This window comes from Bos taurus, chromosome 17 (genome assembly GCF_002263795.3).
Source record: "Bos taurus isolate L1 Dominette 01449 registration number 42190680 breed Hereford chromosome 17, ARS-UCD2.0, whole genome shotgun sequence".
Taxonomy (NCBI): Eukaryota; Metazoa; Chordata; class Mammalia; order Artiodactyla; family Bovidae; genus Bos; species Bos taurus.
The window spans coordinates 58,228,935-58,245,429 of record NC_037344.1 but is presented as its reverse complement, the minus strand read 5'-3'; the positions used below and the strand labels follow the sequence as shown (position 1 = coordinate 58,245,429).

General features: G+C 47.6%; 1 protein-coding gene across 3 annotated transcripts in view; it reads left to right on the top strand.

The window, feature by feature from the left end:
• The window catches only part of RNFT2 (ring finger protein, transmembrane 2), a 62,129-nt gene that overhangs the window by 4,883 nt on the left and 40,751 nt on the right, over positions 1-16,495 (top strand). For all 3 annotated transcript variants that reach the window (XM_059876180.1, XM_005217950.4, NM_001206867.1), the window contains 4 exons: positions 4,615-5,096; positions 7,983-8,059; positions 11,544-11,644; positions 14,799-14,952. In XM_059876180.1, coding sequence (XP_059732163.1) covers positions 4,615-5,096; positions 7,983-8,059; positions 11,544-11,644; positions 14,799-14,952 — 814 coding nt within the window. The remainder of the gene's footprint in view (positions 1-4,614; positions 5,097-7,982; positions 8,060-11,543; positions 11,645-14,798; positions 14,953-16,495) is intronic.

Genomic DNA, 16,495 nt, shown 5'->3' with positions numbered 1-16,495 from the left:
TGAGTAGATGCCAAATAGACAAATCCAGAACCTAAGAAAACAACAGTTAAAACACTAATGAACTAGGATTTCTATCTACTTAAGCCAAAAAGAGTACAGACCATGGGGCCCTGTTCTCAGGTTGTAACAGCCTCCCGGCCCCAGCCCTCTCACCATGCTGGAACATACACCCAAGGAGCTGGCAGCCAAGCTTTTCCTATTTCAAGTCCCCTGTGACTCTGAGGTTCGCAGCAAAATCACAAAGTACTCATCAGTGCCAGTGTTGAGTTTTGCATGAAGCCTCCCTGTTCTCTGGGGGAAAGTCCTTTAGTCAGATAACCCTTCGACAAAATCCCACATCAGTCACTTCCCACTTCGGTGCCTTTGGCAAGCACGTTCACCTCTAGGCTTTAGTTCCCCCATCCATAAATGGCAGATAACAGAACTCAGGGTTGCTTGTGAATGAGTGAAAATACATAAACACAGCACCTGGGCTGTTTGATAAGCTGCGCCGTTGGAGCTTTTTCCAGCCTCCAAAGACAGAACTGCTCTCTGCTTTTAAATGAATGGTGAGGTCTTTGGGGGCAGAGATGACACTGGAAAAATAATGGCCACTGTGACTCGTGTACTTTCTTATGTCACCCTTATATTAGCCTGTGGAAGTCAGGACTGTTTTTATCACCATTTTATAAATGAGGAAACTGGGGCTCAGAGAAGGTAAGTAAGATACCTGAAGTCACACAGACAAGAAGTGGCAGGGCTCAGATTCAGGCCCCAATCTGACCTCTGCTAAGTATGTGCTTTGAGACTCCACATTTCAGCTGTCTCCTCTTTTGGTGGGTTCACTGTCCTTCCAGGTTGCTTCACATTCTAGCCTTTAAGTGGTTAAGTTGGAAGCTCAGCCTCTGCTCCCCCCAAGGATTATTCTTTCCCATTTAGGCTGAAATCTCAACTGCATTCTGGGGAAAGGCCCAGGGAAGGGAGGCCAGCTATAAAAAGGCCCTTGGTGGGTTGAGCCTTCCCTGGTTGTACTAGAGGTCCCCTGAGCCCAGTGAGCTCAGAGTGCTGGTGAGCTTAAGGCAGGCAGGAGGTTTTCCAGGGCCCCTGAGATAGTGGGGGAGAGGGTGGCCTCTGTGGGCACCTGCCAGGACTTTTGCTTTCTCAGTTCAGCTTCTTAAAGTGCATAAAAAGCTGAAGGCCCCTTGAGGATCATAGCCATGGTGTTAGTTATTGTTATTATTATCTTTATCATCATCCCAAGCTCAAGAAACTAGGCCCACACATTTCCTGGGCTTTTGGAGCCAGCAGGGATGGGCCATGGGAGGAGGGGGAATAGGTAGCCATCTTCAAGTTCCCTCCCTTGCCCGGGCATAAAGTTGGTGGTTTATAATAACTTACCCCCAGGTCAAGTTTGTAAGGCTGGTGAAGCCAGCCCTAAGACTTCTGCAGATCAGTATCTCCCCTGCCGGGTTTCACAGATATTCTTCAAGATGTGAGTAGGTTTTCTGTGGAGGAAAATAATCCTGTGATCAAATAAGTTTGGGAAACACTAGGTTTAAACAAAATTAATTTTTTCAATTGCAGGCCTTCTCAGAGCCTTTCAGAGCCTTTAGTGCACTTATTCATTCATTCTTTCAAATAATACTTATTGAGCACGTTCTGTGTACCAGGTGCATTGTGCTGGGTCATGGCAATCCAATGGAGGCAGACAGTCATGGTCTTTAACCTTATGGGGTACCCAGTCTGAAGTGCCATTCAGTCCTGAGTACGTGTTAGAGTCACCTGGGGGCTCTGAGGGACTAGAGGTGCTGCGACCCAAGCCCAGAGATTTTTTTCAAGTTAGAATTAATATTATAACTTTAATGAATTTGTATACTTCTAAGTGTTTCTTTTTCATTGATTGGGCTTTATCTAGCTGTTTCATCTTCTAATGTCCTAGGCACCTGCTTTGGTCTATGCCGCTGGCTGGGCGCTGCGAATAAAGAAGTGAATCAGATTCAGTGTGTGGCCTCAAGGAGCTTACAGTCTAGTAGGAGAACAGGCCATGTAAACCTATCAGTGTACTATGTTGCAGCTTGTGGTATACTGTCCAACCCCAAAGATTTTTCATTCAGTTGGTCAACACTAGGTCCAAGGCCTGTATTTTTCAAAAACTCCCCTGAATGATTATAATGTACACGCAGGGCTGAGAGTCACAGGTAAGGAGTAAAATAATTATGATCAGTCCCATTTTGTGCCTGGATGATAGGAGGTTAGAGTACAATGAGGACAGAGAGCAGAGACTGTCATTGTCTGGGAGGTGGGCAAAGGTCCCCCGAGCAAGAGAGATTTTTGGCTGAAATCTGATGGATCAGTGTAGGTTACCTGGTGGGGCCAGCCAGTGAAGGGGCTGGGCTTGGCAAAGGCCCTCCAGTAGGAAGTGCTTGGGTAGTGAGAAAGGGGCACATGGTGAGATTGGAGTTCAGGGCCAGAGATGATCCAGGCTGTCTGGCAAGTTCATCTCTCTGAGACTGAGTCTGTGTGCTGTGCTGTGCTAACAGACTCAGTTTCTTTATCTATAAAATGGGAATGATATTAGTCCCTAACTATGGGATTTATCTGAGACTGCAGGAAGGCATTTAGAATGGGAAGCCCTTTTAGTGGGACAGTGAAATAATTGAATATATGTTGGGTTTTTTTTTTATTCACCCTGTTCTCTGAGTGGGGATAATTTGTATAAGGTCAAGTGTGAAGGCAGTGTAAAACCTTCCCTGGAGCCTCCCTCAGGGGCCATTTTGTGCCTGGATGATAGCTGCCGTGCATTTATTAAGCACCTACTGTATGCCCTGGGTTGCAGTGTCCAGAGGATGAGTGGAACTCAGCTCTCACTTGGAGTAAACTCGGGGTGTTTTAGGTATACTGAAGGGGTTCTGGCGTGAGAGGAGGAGGAGAGGGTGGCTCTTTGCCCCTCCCACTGACACAGCACATTAAACTAATCAGTTCCACCTGTTCTGTGGACTGATTCCATTTGAAAAGGACAAGTCCAAGAGAAGACATGACATCAGGGCTCTGGGGCCTGGTGTTTATGGGAAAGGGCACCCAGTTCAAGGCTCTCCATTCTTGGAAGAATGACTCTAGGCTCTCTGCTCATCTGGCAGTGGCTCTGAAAGAGCATCAGCATGCTTTATCTGATTTCAGTACAAGAGGCTGTGCTTGGAACTAGAAATGGCAGTTGGCCCTGGAGGTTTTGCATAGGGATAGAGATGCCTGGAGAATCCCAGGGACGGGAGAGCCTGGTGGGCTGCCGTCTATGGGGTCACACAGAGTCGGACACGACTGAAGTGACTTAGCATAGCATAGCATAGAGATAAGAGTTCCCATTTACTTAGTGTCAGATATATTGAAAGAGGTATTCTAAATTTGATCCCCAGGAATTCTATGCATGAATGGTGTTTATACCCATTTTCCAGGTGAGAAAACTGAGTGTAGGCTTGTTAAGAGCCCTAGAAAGGGTGGAGCTAGGGTTCACATGTGGGCTTCTCCAATTAAGTCTTCTTCCCATCACTCTCTGCTGCCCTCCAAATATCAGCTGTAACCAAGGTGGATCCTCTTGGGAACTGGGAATTATTGAACTTGGAGATGACAGAGCCAGGGGAACCTGAGTTCCTGAGGTTATTCTCAAATCGTAGGTCCCTGCGCTCCCTTTTCAGTGAAGTAAAGTGGTTAAGAAAGCAGACTCCAGAGGTAGCCTTCTGGGTTTGAATCTCCCTGTACCACCCCTTACCAGCTGTGTGACTTTAGACAAGTTACTCTTTTCTGTGCCTCAGTTTCTTGATCTGTAAGATGGGGGAATTATTAGTAAGTAACTCACAGGGTTGATAGGAAGACTTAACGAGTTAAGTTAATGAAAAGCACTTGGAAAAAGTATCTGGCACATAGGAAATTTTCAATAAAGATTATAACCCTATTGCTATTATTACTTGTATTAATTTGCGAGGGCTGGCCATGACAAGGTGTTGTAGACTAGGTGGCTTAAACGACAGAAATTTATTTTCTCACAGTTCTGGATGCTGGAAGTCCAAGGTCAGGGTGTCAGTAGAGTTGGTTTCTTCTGAGGGCCTCTCTTGGTGGCTTGCAGATGGCCACCTCCTCCCTGTGTCGTCATATCATCCACCCTCTCTTGTGTCTGTGTCCAGATTTCCTCTTGTAAGGACAAAAGTCATATTGGATTAAAGTGTCAGTCGCTCAGTCGTGTCTGACTCTTTGTGACCCCATGGACTGTAGACCGCCAGGCTCCTCTGTCTATGGATTTCCCAGGCAAGAATACTGGAGTGGGTTGCCATGCCCTTCTTCAGGGGATCTTCCCCACCCAGGGATCAAACCCCAGTCTCCTGCATTGCAGGCAGATTCTTTCCCATCTGAGCCACCAGGGAACCTGGACAAGGGCTGGCACTAATAATCTCCTTTTAACTTAGTCACCTCTGCAAAAACCCTTCTTCAAAAACAGTCGCATGCTGAGGTACTGGGGGTTAGGGTGTCGATGTATGATTTTCCCAGGGGAGGGGGCACAGTTCAGCCCATGACATTATGGATACTGTCATTTGCCCCCCATCCTCCACTGCCTGACTTGGTGGGACTTCCTCCTTTCTGGTCCAGAAATCGCAGCCAAGCGCTTAGCTCCGAGGCGAGTGTGGACGAAGGCGGCGTCTTTGAGAGTCTGAAGGCGGAAGCGGCCTCCCCACCAGCGCTCTTCTCGGGCTTATCCGGCCTCCCGGCGGGCAGCCTCCCCACCACCCCATTCCCGTCCAGCCTGGTCCTGGGGGCCGCGGCCGGCGGCGGGGACGTGTTCCTCCAGATGCCGGCGTCCAGGGAGGAAAGCGGGGGCCGCGGCGAGGGGGGCGCCTACCACCACCATCGGCAGCCCCACCACCACTTCCACCACGGCAGCCACCGCGGGGGCTCCCTGCTGCAGCACGTGGGCGGGGACCACCGCTCACACTCAGACGAGGCTGGCGATGAGCAGCCCGGGACACCCGCCCCAGCCTTGTCCGAGCTGAAGGCTGTGATCTGCTGGCTCCAGAAAGGGCTGCCCTTCATCCTCATCCTCCTGGCCAAATTATGCTTCCAGCATAAGCTCGGTGAGTGTGGGGGGGGATGCGGGGTCAACGCCTGCCACTTCACCCAAGGGGTTGGGGGGTCTCCATCCCAAGTGCCAAGGGCAGGCAGTAGAGGTCCTCTTGGTGCAAAGTGCTTCAAAGGCCAGGATTCCGCTTCAGACCTGGGTTCAAATCCTGGTCGATTAGCTATGTGACTTGGGGCAAGGCACTCCCCTTCTCTGAGCCTCAGTTTCCTCATCGGTCCAGCAAGGGTTGTGATAGAAACTTCCTCAGCTGGTTTGGGTGACTTGAAGGCATGGAGGAGTTCAGAATGCTCTGGTCTGAACCTGAATTCTTCCTCTTCCTAGCTGTGTGATGCTGGGGACATTATTTAACCTCTCTGTGCTTTAGTCCCATCATCCATAAAATAGGAATTAAAATAGTATTTGTACTATTCAGGGGTCCCCAACCTCCAGGCCGTGGAGCAGTACCTCCTGTCCGCTCAGCGGCAGCATTAGATTAGAAGCAAAGTGCATAATAAATGCAATGTGCTTGAATCACCTTGAAACCATTCCCCCCATCCCTGACCTGTGGAAAAATTGTCTTCCAGAAGTCAGTCCCTGGTGCCAGAAAGGCTGGGGACAGCTGTACTAGTTCATATGTTATTATATAGATATCATAGATACACATTTACTATAATGGTATGTTACAGATGCCATTAAACATACAGCTTCTGGCTTCATAAGATTGAGTAAGGTTAAATGAGTAAACACGTGTTAAGCCCTTAGGCCAGTGCCTGGCAGAGAATAAGTGCTGTGCAAGTGTGGATGATTGTCTTTATCATATTCATTGTTAGTACCTGTAGAATATTTAACGTGGAATCCTGCACTTAGCAAGTGCTCAATAAATACGACCTATTACTAGGAAGTAAAATAATGATTCATGAAGTACTTAGCATAGTACCTGACACATACTTAACATTCAATAAACGTGGTCTCTGGTCCACTGTTATTTATTTCTGTTACTGGTATTAGATCATGGTGTTGCTGTGTCCTGGAGAGTTTTAGGCTATTGTTTTTATCTTATGGTAGAAATTACAGTACAAATTATGTCATAGCCTGGTATATCCCACAAGAAATATCTAGAAGAGGTTAGGCCATCATTTGTGTCTTATTTGCCCCCTTCTGGTATGTTCCAGCTGACCCAGGTCACTTCTTCCTTTTTGGGATGCTACCATATCAGTCCCTTCTTTTTTTTTTTCTTTTTGACCAATTAAAAAATGGTGGGGTTTTTTTGGTTTTTATAATCTGTATACGCACTGGGTTCTGGGCCCTTCAGCACCTCCTTCCAAGTCTAGCGCCAGCTGGACTAGGGCTCCTGTGGCAGTGGTGCCGGTCCCCTTCTTAGGTGTCTGAACTCTTTCCCCAGGTGCTGTGGACAAAGCCTCAAGCGGGAGGTTCTGCCCCTTGCTTCTAAACTTTGCAAGCTACTGAGCCTCAACCTTTGCAGGCCCCTCCTTTCTCCACCCTCCCTTTCTCCTAATGTAGATAAGGATTATACTGTACACCTACACCTTTTCATGAAAGAAAGTGAAAGTGCTAGTCACTCAGTCATGTCTGGCTTTTTGCAACCCCATGGACTGTACAGCCCACCGACTCCTCTGTCCGTGGGATTCTCCAGGCGAGAATACTGGAGTGAGTTGCCATGCCCTTCTCCACCTTCCTTTTTATTCCTAGAAACAGAAGCTGGCCTGTTTCTTCTTACCCTGAGTTCCAGCAAACTCACCGCCAAGTTTTATTCCCAAGTTTGGTCATATTCCTCCTCAGTTGTCACGTTTGTTCAGTTGATCAAAGAGTATAAGAAGAGATTTGGGGGTTACTGATTATGGTTTTCTATGTTTTCAATAAAGCAACTCATCTTTTATAAAGTAGATCTGGAAGCATGCATGGAATACATGTACTATTTAAAAAGTAAAAGTGAACTGCAAGCATGGGGAATTCTGTACATTGTGTAAAAGCAGAATCCTGTCCACAAGGAACAAAAAGTAGGATTTGAAAATCCCTGCTCAGGGAGAATTCTGATTGCAGCTTAGCAAATTGTGGAATAAAACTCCGTTCTTTTTCCCCCCTCTCCAAAGCTCATGTTTTCCTGTCAGCTAGGAATTCTTTTCCCTTTTAACATGAAATTTCCATTTCTTACAGTGCTGTGGTCTTTTGCTACATACGCTTTTATTACAAATAACATGCCTCAGATTCTTTTTGAAAATAGAAACACTTTGGCTACCTGATGCAAAGAGCCAGCTCATTGGAAAGGACCCTGATGCTAGGAAAGATTGAAGGCAAAAGGAGAAGTGGGCAGCAGAGGATGAAATGGTTAGACAGCATCACTAACTCAATGGACATGAGTCCGAGCAAACTCCCAGAGTTAGTAAAGAATGGGGAAGCCTGGCGTGCTGCAGTTCATGGGGTCGCGAACGGTGAGACACGACTTCGTGACTGAACGACAGCAACAAACTGCTGGAGATTGTGCCCTGTAAGCAGTATCCCTCCTTGAGTTCAGTTCTGTTATTCTGTTTTTACAGAGGAGGAAACCGGGCTCAGAGCGGTGCGGTGACTAGTCCAAGCTCACACGGAGAGGAGGTGGCAGAACTGAGGTTGAACCCAGATCTTGCCAGACTGCACAGCCCATGCTAACTGGTCCTATAAAATACCCTCCCCCAGTGGCCTCAATCCCATCCCTAAGTCAGGGGCCTCGAGGTTCCCAGCAATATACACAGCAGCCCAAATGCCCCAGAGATGGGATTTTCTCTCTCCTCTGTGGTTAGTGTGTTGACTCTGAGGAGGGAGGTATGTGTCCCGGGTCTCTAGTAAGCCAGGCCAGGCCTGACGCATCTAAGTGGGTGGTCTTGGCCCCTCCTCTGCCCCGCAGGCATTGCCGTGTGCATCGGAATGGCCAGCACCTTCGCCTATGCCAACTCCACGCTCCGGGAACAGGTCTCTCTAAAGGTGAGTCACCTAGCAAATCAACCCTCCAGCACTGCTGTAACAGATGACCACAAACTCAGTGGCTTAAAACCGCACAAATGGGTTCCTTGTGGTTCTGTAGGTCAGAAGTCTGAAGTGGATCCCTCTAACCTAAGATCAAGGTGTCCACAGGACTGTCTTCCTTCTGGAGGGTTCAGAGGACAGTCTCTTTCCTCACCTTTTCCAGGTCCTGGAAGTCACTCACGTTCGTTGGCTCCTGGCCCCTTCTCCTCTTTTGAGCCACCCACATTGCATCTCTGTGAACATCCTTCCATAGACACATCCCCCTCGACTCTGCTCTTCTGTCTCCCTCTTCTACTCTTAGGGGCTCTTGTGATTATTTGGACCAATCCCCAGGATAATCCAGGAAAGTGTCCCCAATGCAGGGTCAGCTAATTAGCAATCTTAATTCCACCTGCAACCATTATCACCATGGAACCAAACAGATTCACAGGCTGCGGGAATTAGGACAGGAACTCCTTTGGGAGTCATTCTTCTGCCTCCTACCCTGGCAGGTCCCCAGAAATGCCACCCTTCTCCCTTCCAAGAGCAACCTGTCCTCTCATGCCCCTAGCCCAGTCCTCTTACCCTCCTGACATTCAGTCAGTTCACTCATTTCCAACCCACCCTCATGGTTCAGGCCACCCCAGTGGCACTTCTGGGTGGCTGGTGGGTCTTACCACCATCATCCCCAGTGCCTGCTGATACGTGCTGAGCACTCAGTGTGTCCAGCACAGAGCTGGACCCATTTCACAGCTCATCTTGGAGATCTATCCCAGCAACTTGGGAGGCAGGCAGAATCACACTTAATTTATTTTTCCGATGAGGAAACAGTGGCCCAAAATTTCTTGGCTAAGATCTAAGTTTTCTGCCTAAGGCCATACAGCCTGTGTGAAGCATGGTGTCAGGATATGAATCCAGGCATTGTGCCCAGAGCCTGTGCTCCCCCAGGTTCAAATCCCAGCCTCTCCACCCTCCTGCAAGCCCTTGGAGGGGTGACCTCACTGATCTCATCCTCAGGTGCCACCTCTGGGCAAGGAATTGCCACACCCAATTCATTCACCCACTGAGAGGATTAAGCAAGATGGTACGTGGAACATGTTTTGTGCAGCACCTGGCTCATAGGAACAACTTAACTGAGCTATTTTTTTTAACAAGCCTGTGTATTCTGCAGCACATGGGCTTGTATCATAGCCACAATCTTCTCTGACCCTGCTTTGGGGTCATCTGCTTTCTTGGAAGCACCTAGGCCTCCATGAGATGAAAATGCCAGCTCAGTCTTTATTTTAAACAAATGAGCACGTTGAAGTCAGGAGTAGGGCATGGAGTCAGAGGTTCTTCTTGACCCTCAGTCTTGTCTTCTTCATGCCAACCCCTTTCTGTTAAAACAACAAGTTGGGACTTCCCTGGTGGTCCAGAGGTTGATAATCTGCCTTGTGATGCAGGGGACACAGGTTCATTCCCTGCTCGGGGAACTAAGATCCACATGCCATGGAGCAGCTGGGCCCACATACCACAACAACTGAACCTGCACGTGGCCACAACCAGGGAGTCTGTGCTCCGCGACAAATGACCACACATGATGCAACCAAGTTCCCACATGCCTCAACTGAGACCCCATGCAGCCAAATAAATAAATAAATAAATAATTTTTAAAATCACCTGAAAGAGCAGCAGGTTGTTCAGTGTCATAGTGGGGCTGTTGGGGCTATATCTTTCTCAGAAGCAGCAACATCCTCATGGTGCCTTGACTTGAATTTTAAGGACAAAGGGATGCCTGTATCTGTGAATAGGCTTCTAGGGGTCTTTGCACCCTTTGAAGACTCAGGTGTTTTGCCTACGTGTGCATATTTCAGTGTCAGTAGGTCTACATGACTCTTAGTTTAGGATCTCAGCTTACTACTGGAGAACTACCCCACTTGTCCTCCAGAGTCTGGCTTCTCAGGGCTTTGCTTATTCCCTCTCTCTTCTACTTTTGGTTCGGATTTACAGGGGATTAAGCTGGAATCTATTATTTATTGGCATAAAAAGGGCTGCTGAGTGGATTAATCACATTGATAAGAGCAGTTGGTTGGTCGGAGGTGGTTTCTCGGGCTGTTAACCTTGACCACTCCTGGAATAATGGGTGGATAGAGATGCATTTATTTTGTCTGCTCTATGGAAATGTGTGTTTTAACAGTGTGTGAAGTACTGAGCTGTGTCTGGAGACTGGAGCATTTACCGAAACCACAGGGAAGGTTACACTGGGAAAGTTATGACCTCATCTTATTCCAGCAATGCAGCCGCCCTGGTCCAGGAAGAGACAGGCTTTTGAGAATCTACAGCACGGGGTCTGATTATGTATCCCAGGGTACACAGGCAGGAACACCTTGCTCTACGCTTCCTCTAGAAATTTCCGGGGTTTGCTCTCAGGCTGAGAGACTACTAAGAAAACAGACCGAGAAGGTTTCCCAGCTTGTCTTCCTGGGGACGAATCAGAAACAAGTCTGAAGAAAGAGAAACCGTCTGGATCGCAGAGGGCTTTGACATCGACGTGTACGAAGCTGACTGTAGTCCTACAAACGTGCCCCTACGCTGAACGGTCAGTCCGGAAAGGTTCATACCACAAAAAGTTAGAACAGCAGTTTCTGACTTGTCGATCTGAATCGAGTGGTGGGTTGTAAAGTTGGAATAACAGGTCTTGCCACTTAGTGACCCTGAAACACGCTCCTGTGCCCGACTGAATGTTTACATTTGTCAAATTTACTTAACTCTTAACAGAACCTCACTTTTGAATAAGGGCACCGGACCTTAAAATATGTGCCCCTAAAGGACTTCCTTGGTGGAGCAGTGGTTAGGACTCCATGTTTTCACTGCAGGGGGCACGAGTTTGATCCCTGGCCAGGGAACTAAGACGCTACATGCCTCACAGTATGGTCCAAAAAAAAAAAAAGTTATTAAAACATGTGCCCTTGAGCAAGAGTTGCTTAAATTCTCTGTGCCTCAGTCCCTAACAGTAAATATAATCTAACATTTCCTATATGCCAGTCACTGTTCTAAATGGTTCATGTACATTAGCTCTCATGACTTTATAAATTGATATAATATGCACCCTTTTTGCGGATGAGGAAAGAGAAATGTAGCGAGTTTAAGTAATTGCCCAGGGTTGAACAGCCCCCAAGTAGCAGATCAAGGATTTGAAGCCAGGTCATCCAGCTCCAGAATCAGTTTTGCTAACCATGGTGCCCTCCTGACTGGATAGTTCTCCAAGCAGGTTCACACATTTCTGTTACCTCCACTGTAACCATTGCTTGGGTTCCAGTGGGATGGAAAGATGCCAACACTCTTCCTTTCACCATGAGCCATGTTTCCTCGAAACCTTTGTGAAAGGGAACATTTGCCCCTTGTTGGGGAGCATTCTGGAATATTCTGCCAGGTGTACCTTTGACATTTCAGCATCCCCACAGATCTCTCGCTTTGTCTCCAGGAGAAGAGGTCGGTGCTGGTCATCCTGTGGATCTTGGCCTTTCTAGCGGGGAACACCCTCTACGTGCTCTACACATTCAGTTCCCAGCAGCTGTATAACAGGTGAGCAGAGGAGTCTGACCCTCAGTGGGAAAGTGGGGAGCTTTGTTGCACTTGGGACCCACAGCCCCTTCATTGGAGAATGATATAGTAGCCCTCAGTCACACTGTAACCTTCAGATCCTACCCTGTTGTTAAGTACACACATGCCTTGAGCAGAATTCTTGAGCAGAAATAGAATGCAAGCTGCATGTATAATTTTGCATTTTCTACTGACCACCTAGTGCACGAGGGGAAAGGACTAGCCAGTGACGGTCTCTAGTACAGGGTTGAAACTCAAGCCAAGCTTTCAGATTATGTCCATCTGTTTTCAAAATGGGCTTTGAGGAGTAAGCAGTTTCACCACTTTCTGGGGCCACCCAAAGTTGCATAAAAGCAATTTGGAGAATTCGTTCCAAGGCATCAACATGCCGCTCACACGCTGCATTAGTTGCCCGGCCCAGAAGATCAAGGTCCTGGTGGAGGGTAAAGGAGATGGAGTTTCCCAGAACCTTGGATGAATTTCCAGCTCGTGCCATTTTCTGGGCATGATCACATTCACAGGCTCAGACCTCTGCGCCCTCATCAGACCAGGGCTGAGTCAAACTGGCAGCACATGAAGAGAAAGAGAGTGGCTTGGGGAAAAGCAATAGAGCTCCTTTTTGATGTCAGTGGTCTAGAGTGTGTTTGTGATACCAACAGCCGTTATCTTACTTTGCTTTCCAAGTGAGCAGGGTATTGCTGTTGCCATTTTACAGGTAAGGAAACTGAGGCTTAATGAAACCCTTTTTAGTGAACCTTAGTCCCGGTAGGTGAAAGCAAGTTTGAATCATCCCAAGATTTGAAGTCTGATGACCAGCGTCAGAAGGTCATAGTCCTGCCACATACCAGCTTGTGCCCTTTGGCAAATAGTGGAACCTTTTTGAACCTCCCCTAGTTTCTGCGTTTGTGAAACTGGAAGCAAGTTAATTGCTGCTTTACCCACCTGAACAGGCTAATGATTAGAGAGGCCAAATATTAGAATATGCAGAAACTACTGGGCAAACTGTGCAACATTTGATATGTCCTAATCATGTCATGATGTTATTGTTTTATGATGAATTACTGTACCTTTTGGTGGTGGTGGCTACTGGGGTGGAAAACTGACAATAAAATGTATCCGTCCATTAAAGTTCATAGTGTATCTTAGAAATAAGTGGATGTAGTGATCAATCTGTGGAAAAAACACTTTGGCGTCTTTCCGGCGTCAAAGCCAACAGAAAAACACAAAGATGATGAAGTAAAACCCAGGTAGGTGAATGTAACAGATTGGTGTCTCTGGGATAAAATGGAAAGTGGATGGCACATCTTCATTTTTTTGCCATCAGAGATGCATGCATAATAAGAGAAGCAGGGCGTGAAAGTCAGCCCGCCAGCCTGGGATATGCCCAGGGAGGGACAAACGCAGAGACGAAGAGAGGAGCCCAGGGCCACCCGCCTCTCCCCATATCGTAACCTGGGTGCGTCTCAGACTTGGAGACGAGGCATCCCATGGAGATGGGGCTCAGATGTGGAAGGACACTGACGGTATCATGAGAGATTGCCAAAATAGATTGTTTTCATTGATTTAGCCCATAGTCTAGCTCTTCAAAGATCTTTATTATAAATAGAAATCGATTTTTAAAAATAAAAGTAAGAAAACAGACCATTTGACTCCTAGAATGCTCTCATCAGGGGACCTCAGTTTGCACTGTTGTCTGCCAGCCCAGCAGAGTATGTTGGAAGAGTTTAGAAAGCACTCAGTCTGGGCTGTGTGCACTGTCTTCTGCTTTTTGGGGGACAGGCAAGACTCGGAGTGGCCTTTGCTTGGAGCCTCTAATCCAGCAGAAAGAAAAGCGAGGGGCCCAGCACAATTTGGGTGCTGGTTCCAATCCTAGCTCCACATTCTAGCTGAGATACTGTGGACTCCATGATGTCATAGAACTCCGGACTTCCCAGCTCAAAATGTGATAATCATAGTGTCTACCAATTAGAGCCCTCGGGAAGATGAAATGACTTGAGACACATACAGCAGGTGGAGTAGGGCCAGCATGATGTAAAGAACCAAGGTATTATTAACATGAACAATACCGTCATCTGCAGGGGTGACAGACAGCAGTGCTGCTCCACATGTGGGCCATGGACCAGGGTCAGTTTGAGAATGACTTTTTGTCTGTCTCCCGTGAGTGAAGTACAGAAGTTGAGTGTGAGGTTGCCTTACCTGGTCACGGATGGGTAAGAGGAATTACACACTCCAAGCAGCACTACTGTGGAGTAAGGACTGAGGGCGGTAATTGTAGCTAGCACACCTGGGTTCAAATCTACCACTGTTCCTTGTATTTGTAGGACTATGTGCATGTTCCTTTACCTTTCTGTGACTCCGTCTTCTCGTCTGCGAAATGGGTAGGTAACAGTGCCTGCCTCATAGAGATGTGGTTATCATTGTCAGTGCTGCTTGGCAGAGTCTGTAGTATGTCTATTACCTCATCGAATCCCACTAATAACCTGAGGACGGACAGAAAGATGCCCATTTTATTGATGAGAACACTGAGGCTTATAGAAAGAACATGATTTGCCTAGTGTTCAAAAAATGGAGAAGCCTGGATTCAAATTCAAGTCTGTCTGGTACTCATGCCTGTATGCTTAGCATGCAATATGACTTTGGGCAACTTACCTTACCTCTCCAAGCTTTAGTGCCTCATTTATAAAGTGAGGGTAAGCAATGCTTACTGCATAGAACAATAAGATACAGTGAGTAAAGGGGTTAGCACACTGTCACACATCAAAACCTTTCTCCCTGCTTCTGTCTCTCCTTCCTTCATGGTGTTGGTCAGCTTTTTTTCCCTCCCTCCCTTCCTTCCAGTTTCTCTTGTGAAGCCTGTTGTGGACCCATAAAACTGGAGGGGACTTTAACTTATGATGTTCTAGGCCAAGCGCATCATTTAACTCTCAGGGGAACTGAGGCTCAGAGAGGTTAAGATAGCCACCCGAGGTCACACAGCAAGTTAGTAGCATATTCAGGAACAGAACACAGATGTCTGACTCACAGTTTAGTGCTCTTTCTACAGGTAATATTTACAAGGCTGCCAGAGTGAGTAGAAGGAGCTGCCAAGGGCCAGTGATCCTAAATGAGCACTCTGACACTCTGACTCCTCCCCTAGCCTCATATTCCTGAAACCCAACCTGGAGACGCTAGACTTCTTCGACCTGCTGTGGATCGTGGGCATCGCAGACTTTGTGCTCAAGTACATCACCATCGCTCTCAAGTGCCTTGTCGTGGCCCTGCCCAAGATCATCCTGGCCGTCAAGTCCAAGGTAGGCACAGGTGGCAGCCCCCATCACACCAATCATGCAGGGGTTCTGGTGCGCCTCCTGGAGAAAGAAAGGTTGGACTTGAGCAGAGCTGATGTCAGGTCATCAAATGAACAGAACTTGAGCTGGTAGATCCAGTAACCCACCTCTTATCATTGCTTGAAGCTGCGCATCATTCTTTATTGTCATCACCCTCCTGTCACGTCTCTACTCTCCAAGTGCATTCATTCCCTAAGTTATTGTCCAAAGCTGGCCTTGATGCCGTTTTCATCTAAATTTCTCCTGAGAAGGGAAAAAAGCACATCAACATGCCCTGGGTCCTGCTTTTCCCAGGGAAGGGTGGCTCTCACAGGTCTCACTCTTCGTGGCTTCTGTGGCATGTTCTGTAGGGGTAACTGAGGCTCAGGAGGAAAGAACTCTGTGATCTATGAGTGATGCCTGCCATGGCTGGGGGAAGAGAACTGGTGACAAGGATTCTTTGCAGTGTCATCTCAGGGAAAGGTCTGCAGCAGGTGTTGGTATGAAGAGGTCTTGGGGGATAATCATTGTAATTCAGAGAACTGGGCACTGTTAGGAAGAGACATCATCGTTAGGTCAGAAAGCTCAAAATTTGTCCCAGGCCTTGGTTGGCAGAAGAACAAGTTGGAATTGACCATTCGTTTTCAGTGACAGCTGGTCAAATCACTGGCCAGGTGTGTAGGAAAAACACACTGTTGTGTTTCTTCTGTACACACACATGCTCACTACCTCTGACACCAGACATGCGGGTTTTCCACACATCATGTAATTCTCTGACACCAGCTGGGTGTCCAGCAGTTTATCTAGTTCTGACACCATCCACCTCAAGATAGTATCAGATCCCACGGGAGAAGGGCTTAGTCCCACCAGACGTCTCCTGTCCCTTCAGATGGCCAGTCCCAAGCCCCAGGTTGTCACCTGTGCTTCTCATCAACCAGCCACAAAACAGAGTTCCACGACCCCCTCCTTGGGTTCAGTCACTTCTAGATGCCCTGAGCCTTTTCCTTCATAGCATTTGTGACACTTTGTGGAAGGCAGGAGATGTGAATCCAGGCATGTGAGGAAGCTGGCTCAACACTGACAGCCTGGAATAACAGTGGCTTGCAATTATTGAGCACCGACTGTGAACCTGAGACTGTGCTGTGCTTAGTCACTTAGTCGTGTCTGACTCTTTGCAGCCTCATGGACTATAGCCCGCTAGGCTCCTCTGTCCAGGGAATTTTCCAGGCAAGGATACTGAAGTGGGTTGCCATGCCCTCCTCCAAGGGATCTTCCCAATCCAGGGCTTGAACCCAAGTCTCCCACATTGCAGGCAGATTCTTTACCATCTGAGCCACCAGGGAAGCCCAACAATACTGGAGTTGGTAACCTATCCCTTCTTCAGGGGATCTTCCTGACCCAGGAATCAAATTGGGGTCTAAGAGCACTTTATGTATGAATTCCTTTTGTAGCCTCTTCAATTCCTCCCAGGGAGATACTATTTCTCTCATTGGTGATGAGACGGAAGGACAAGCAGCTGTTACGTGGT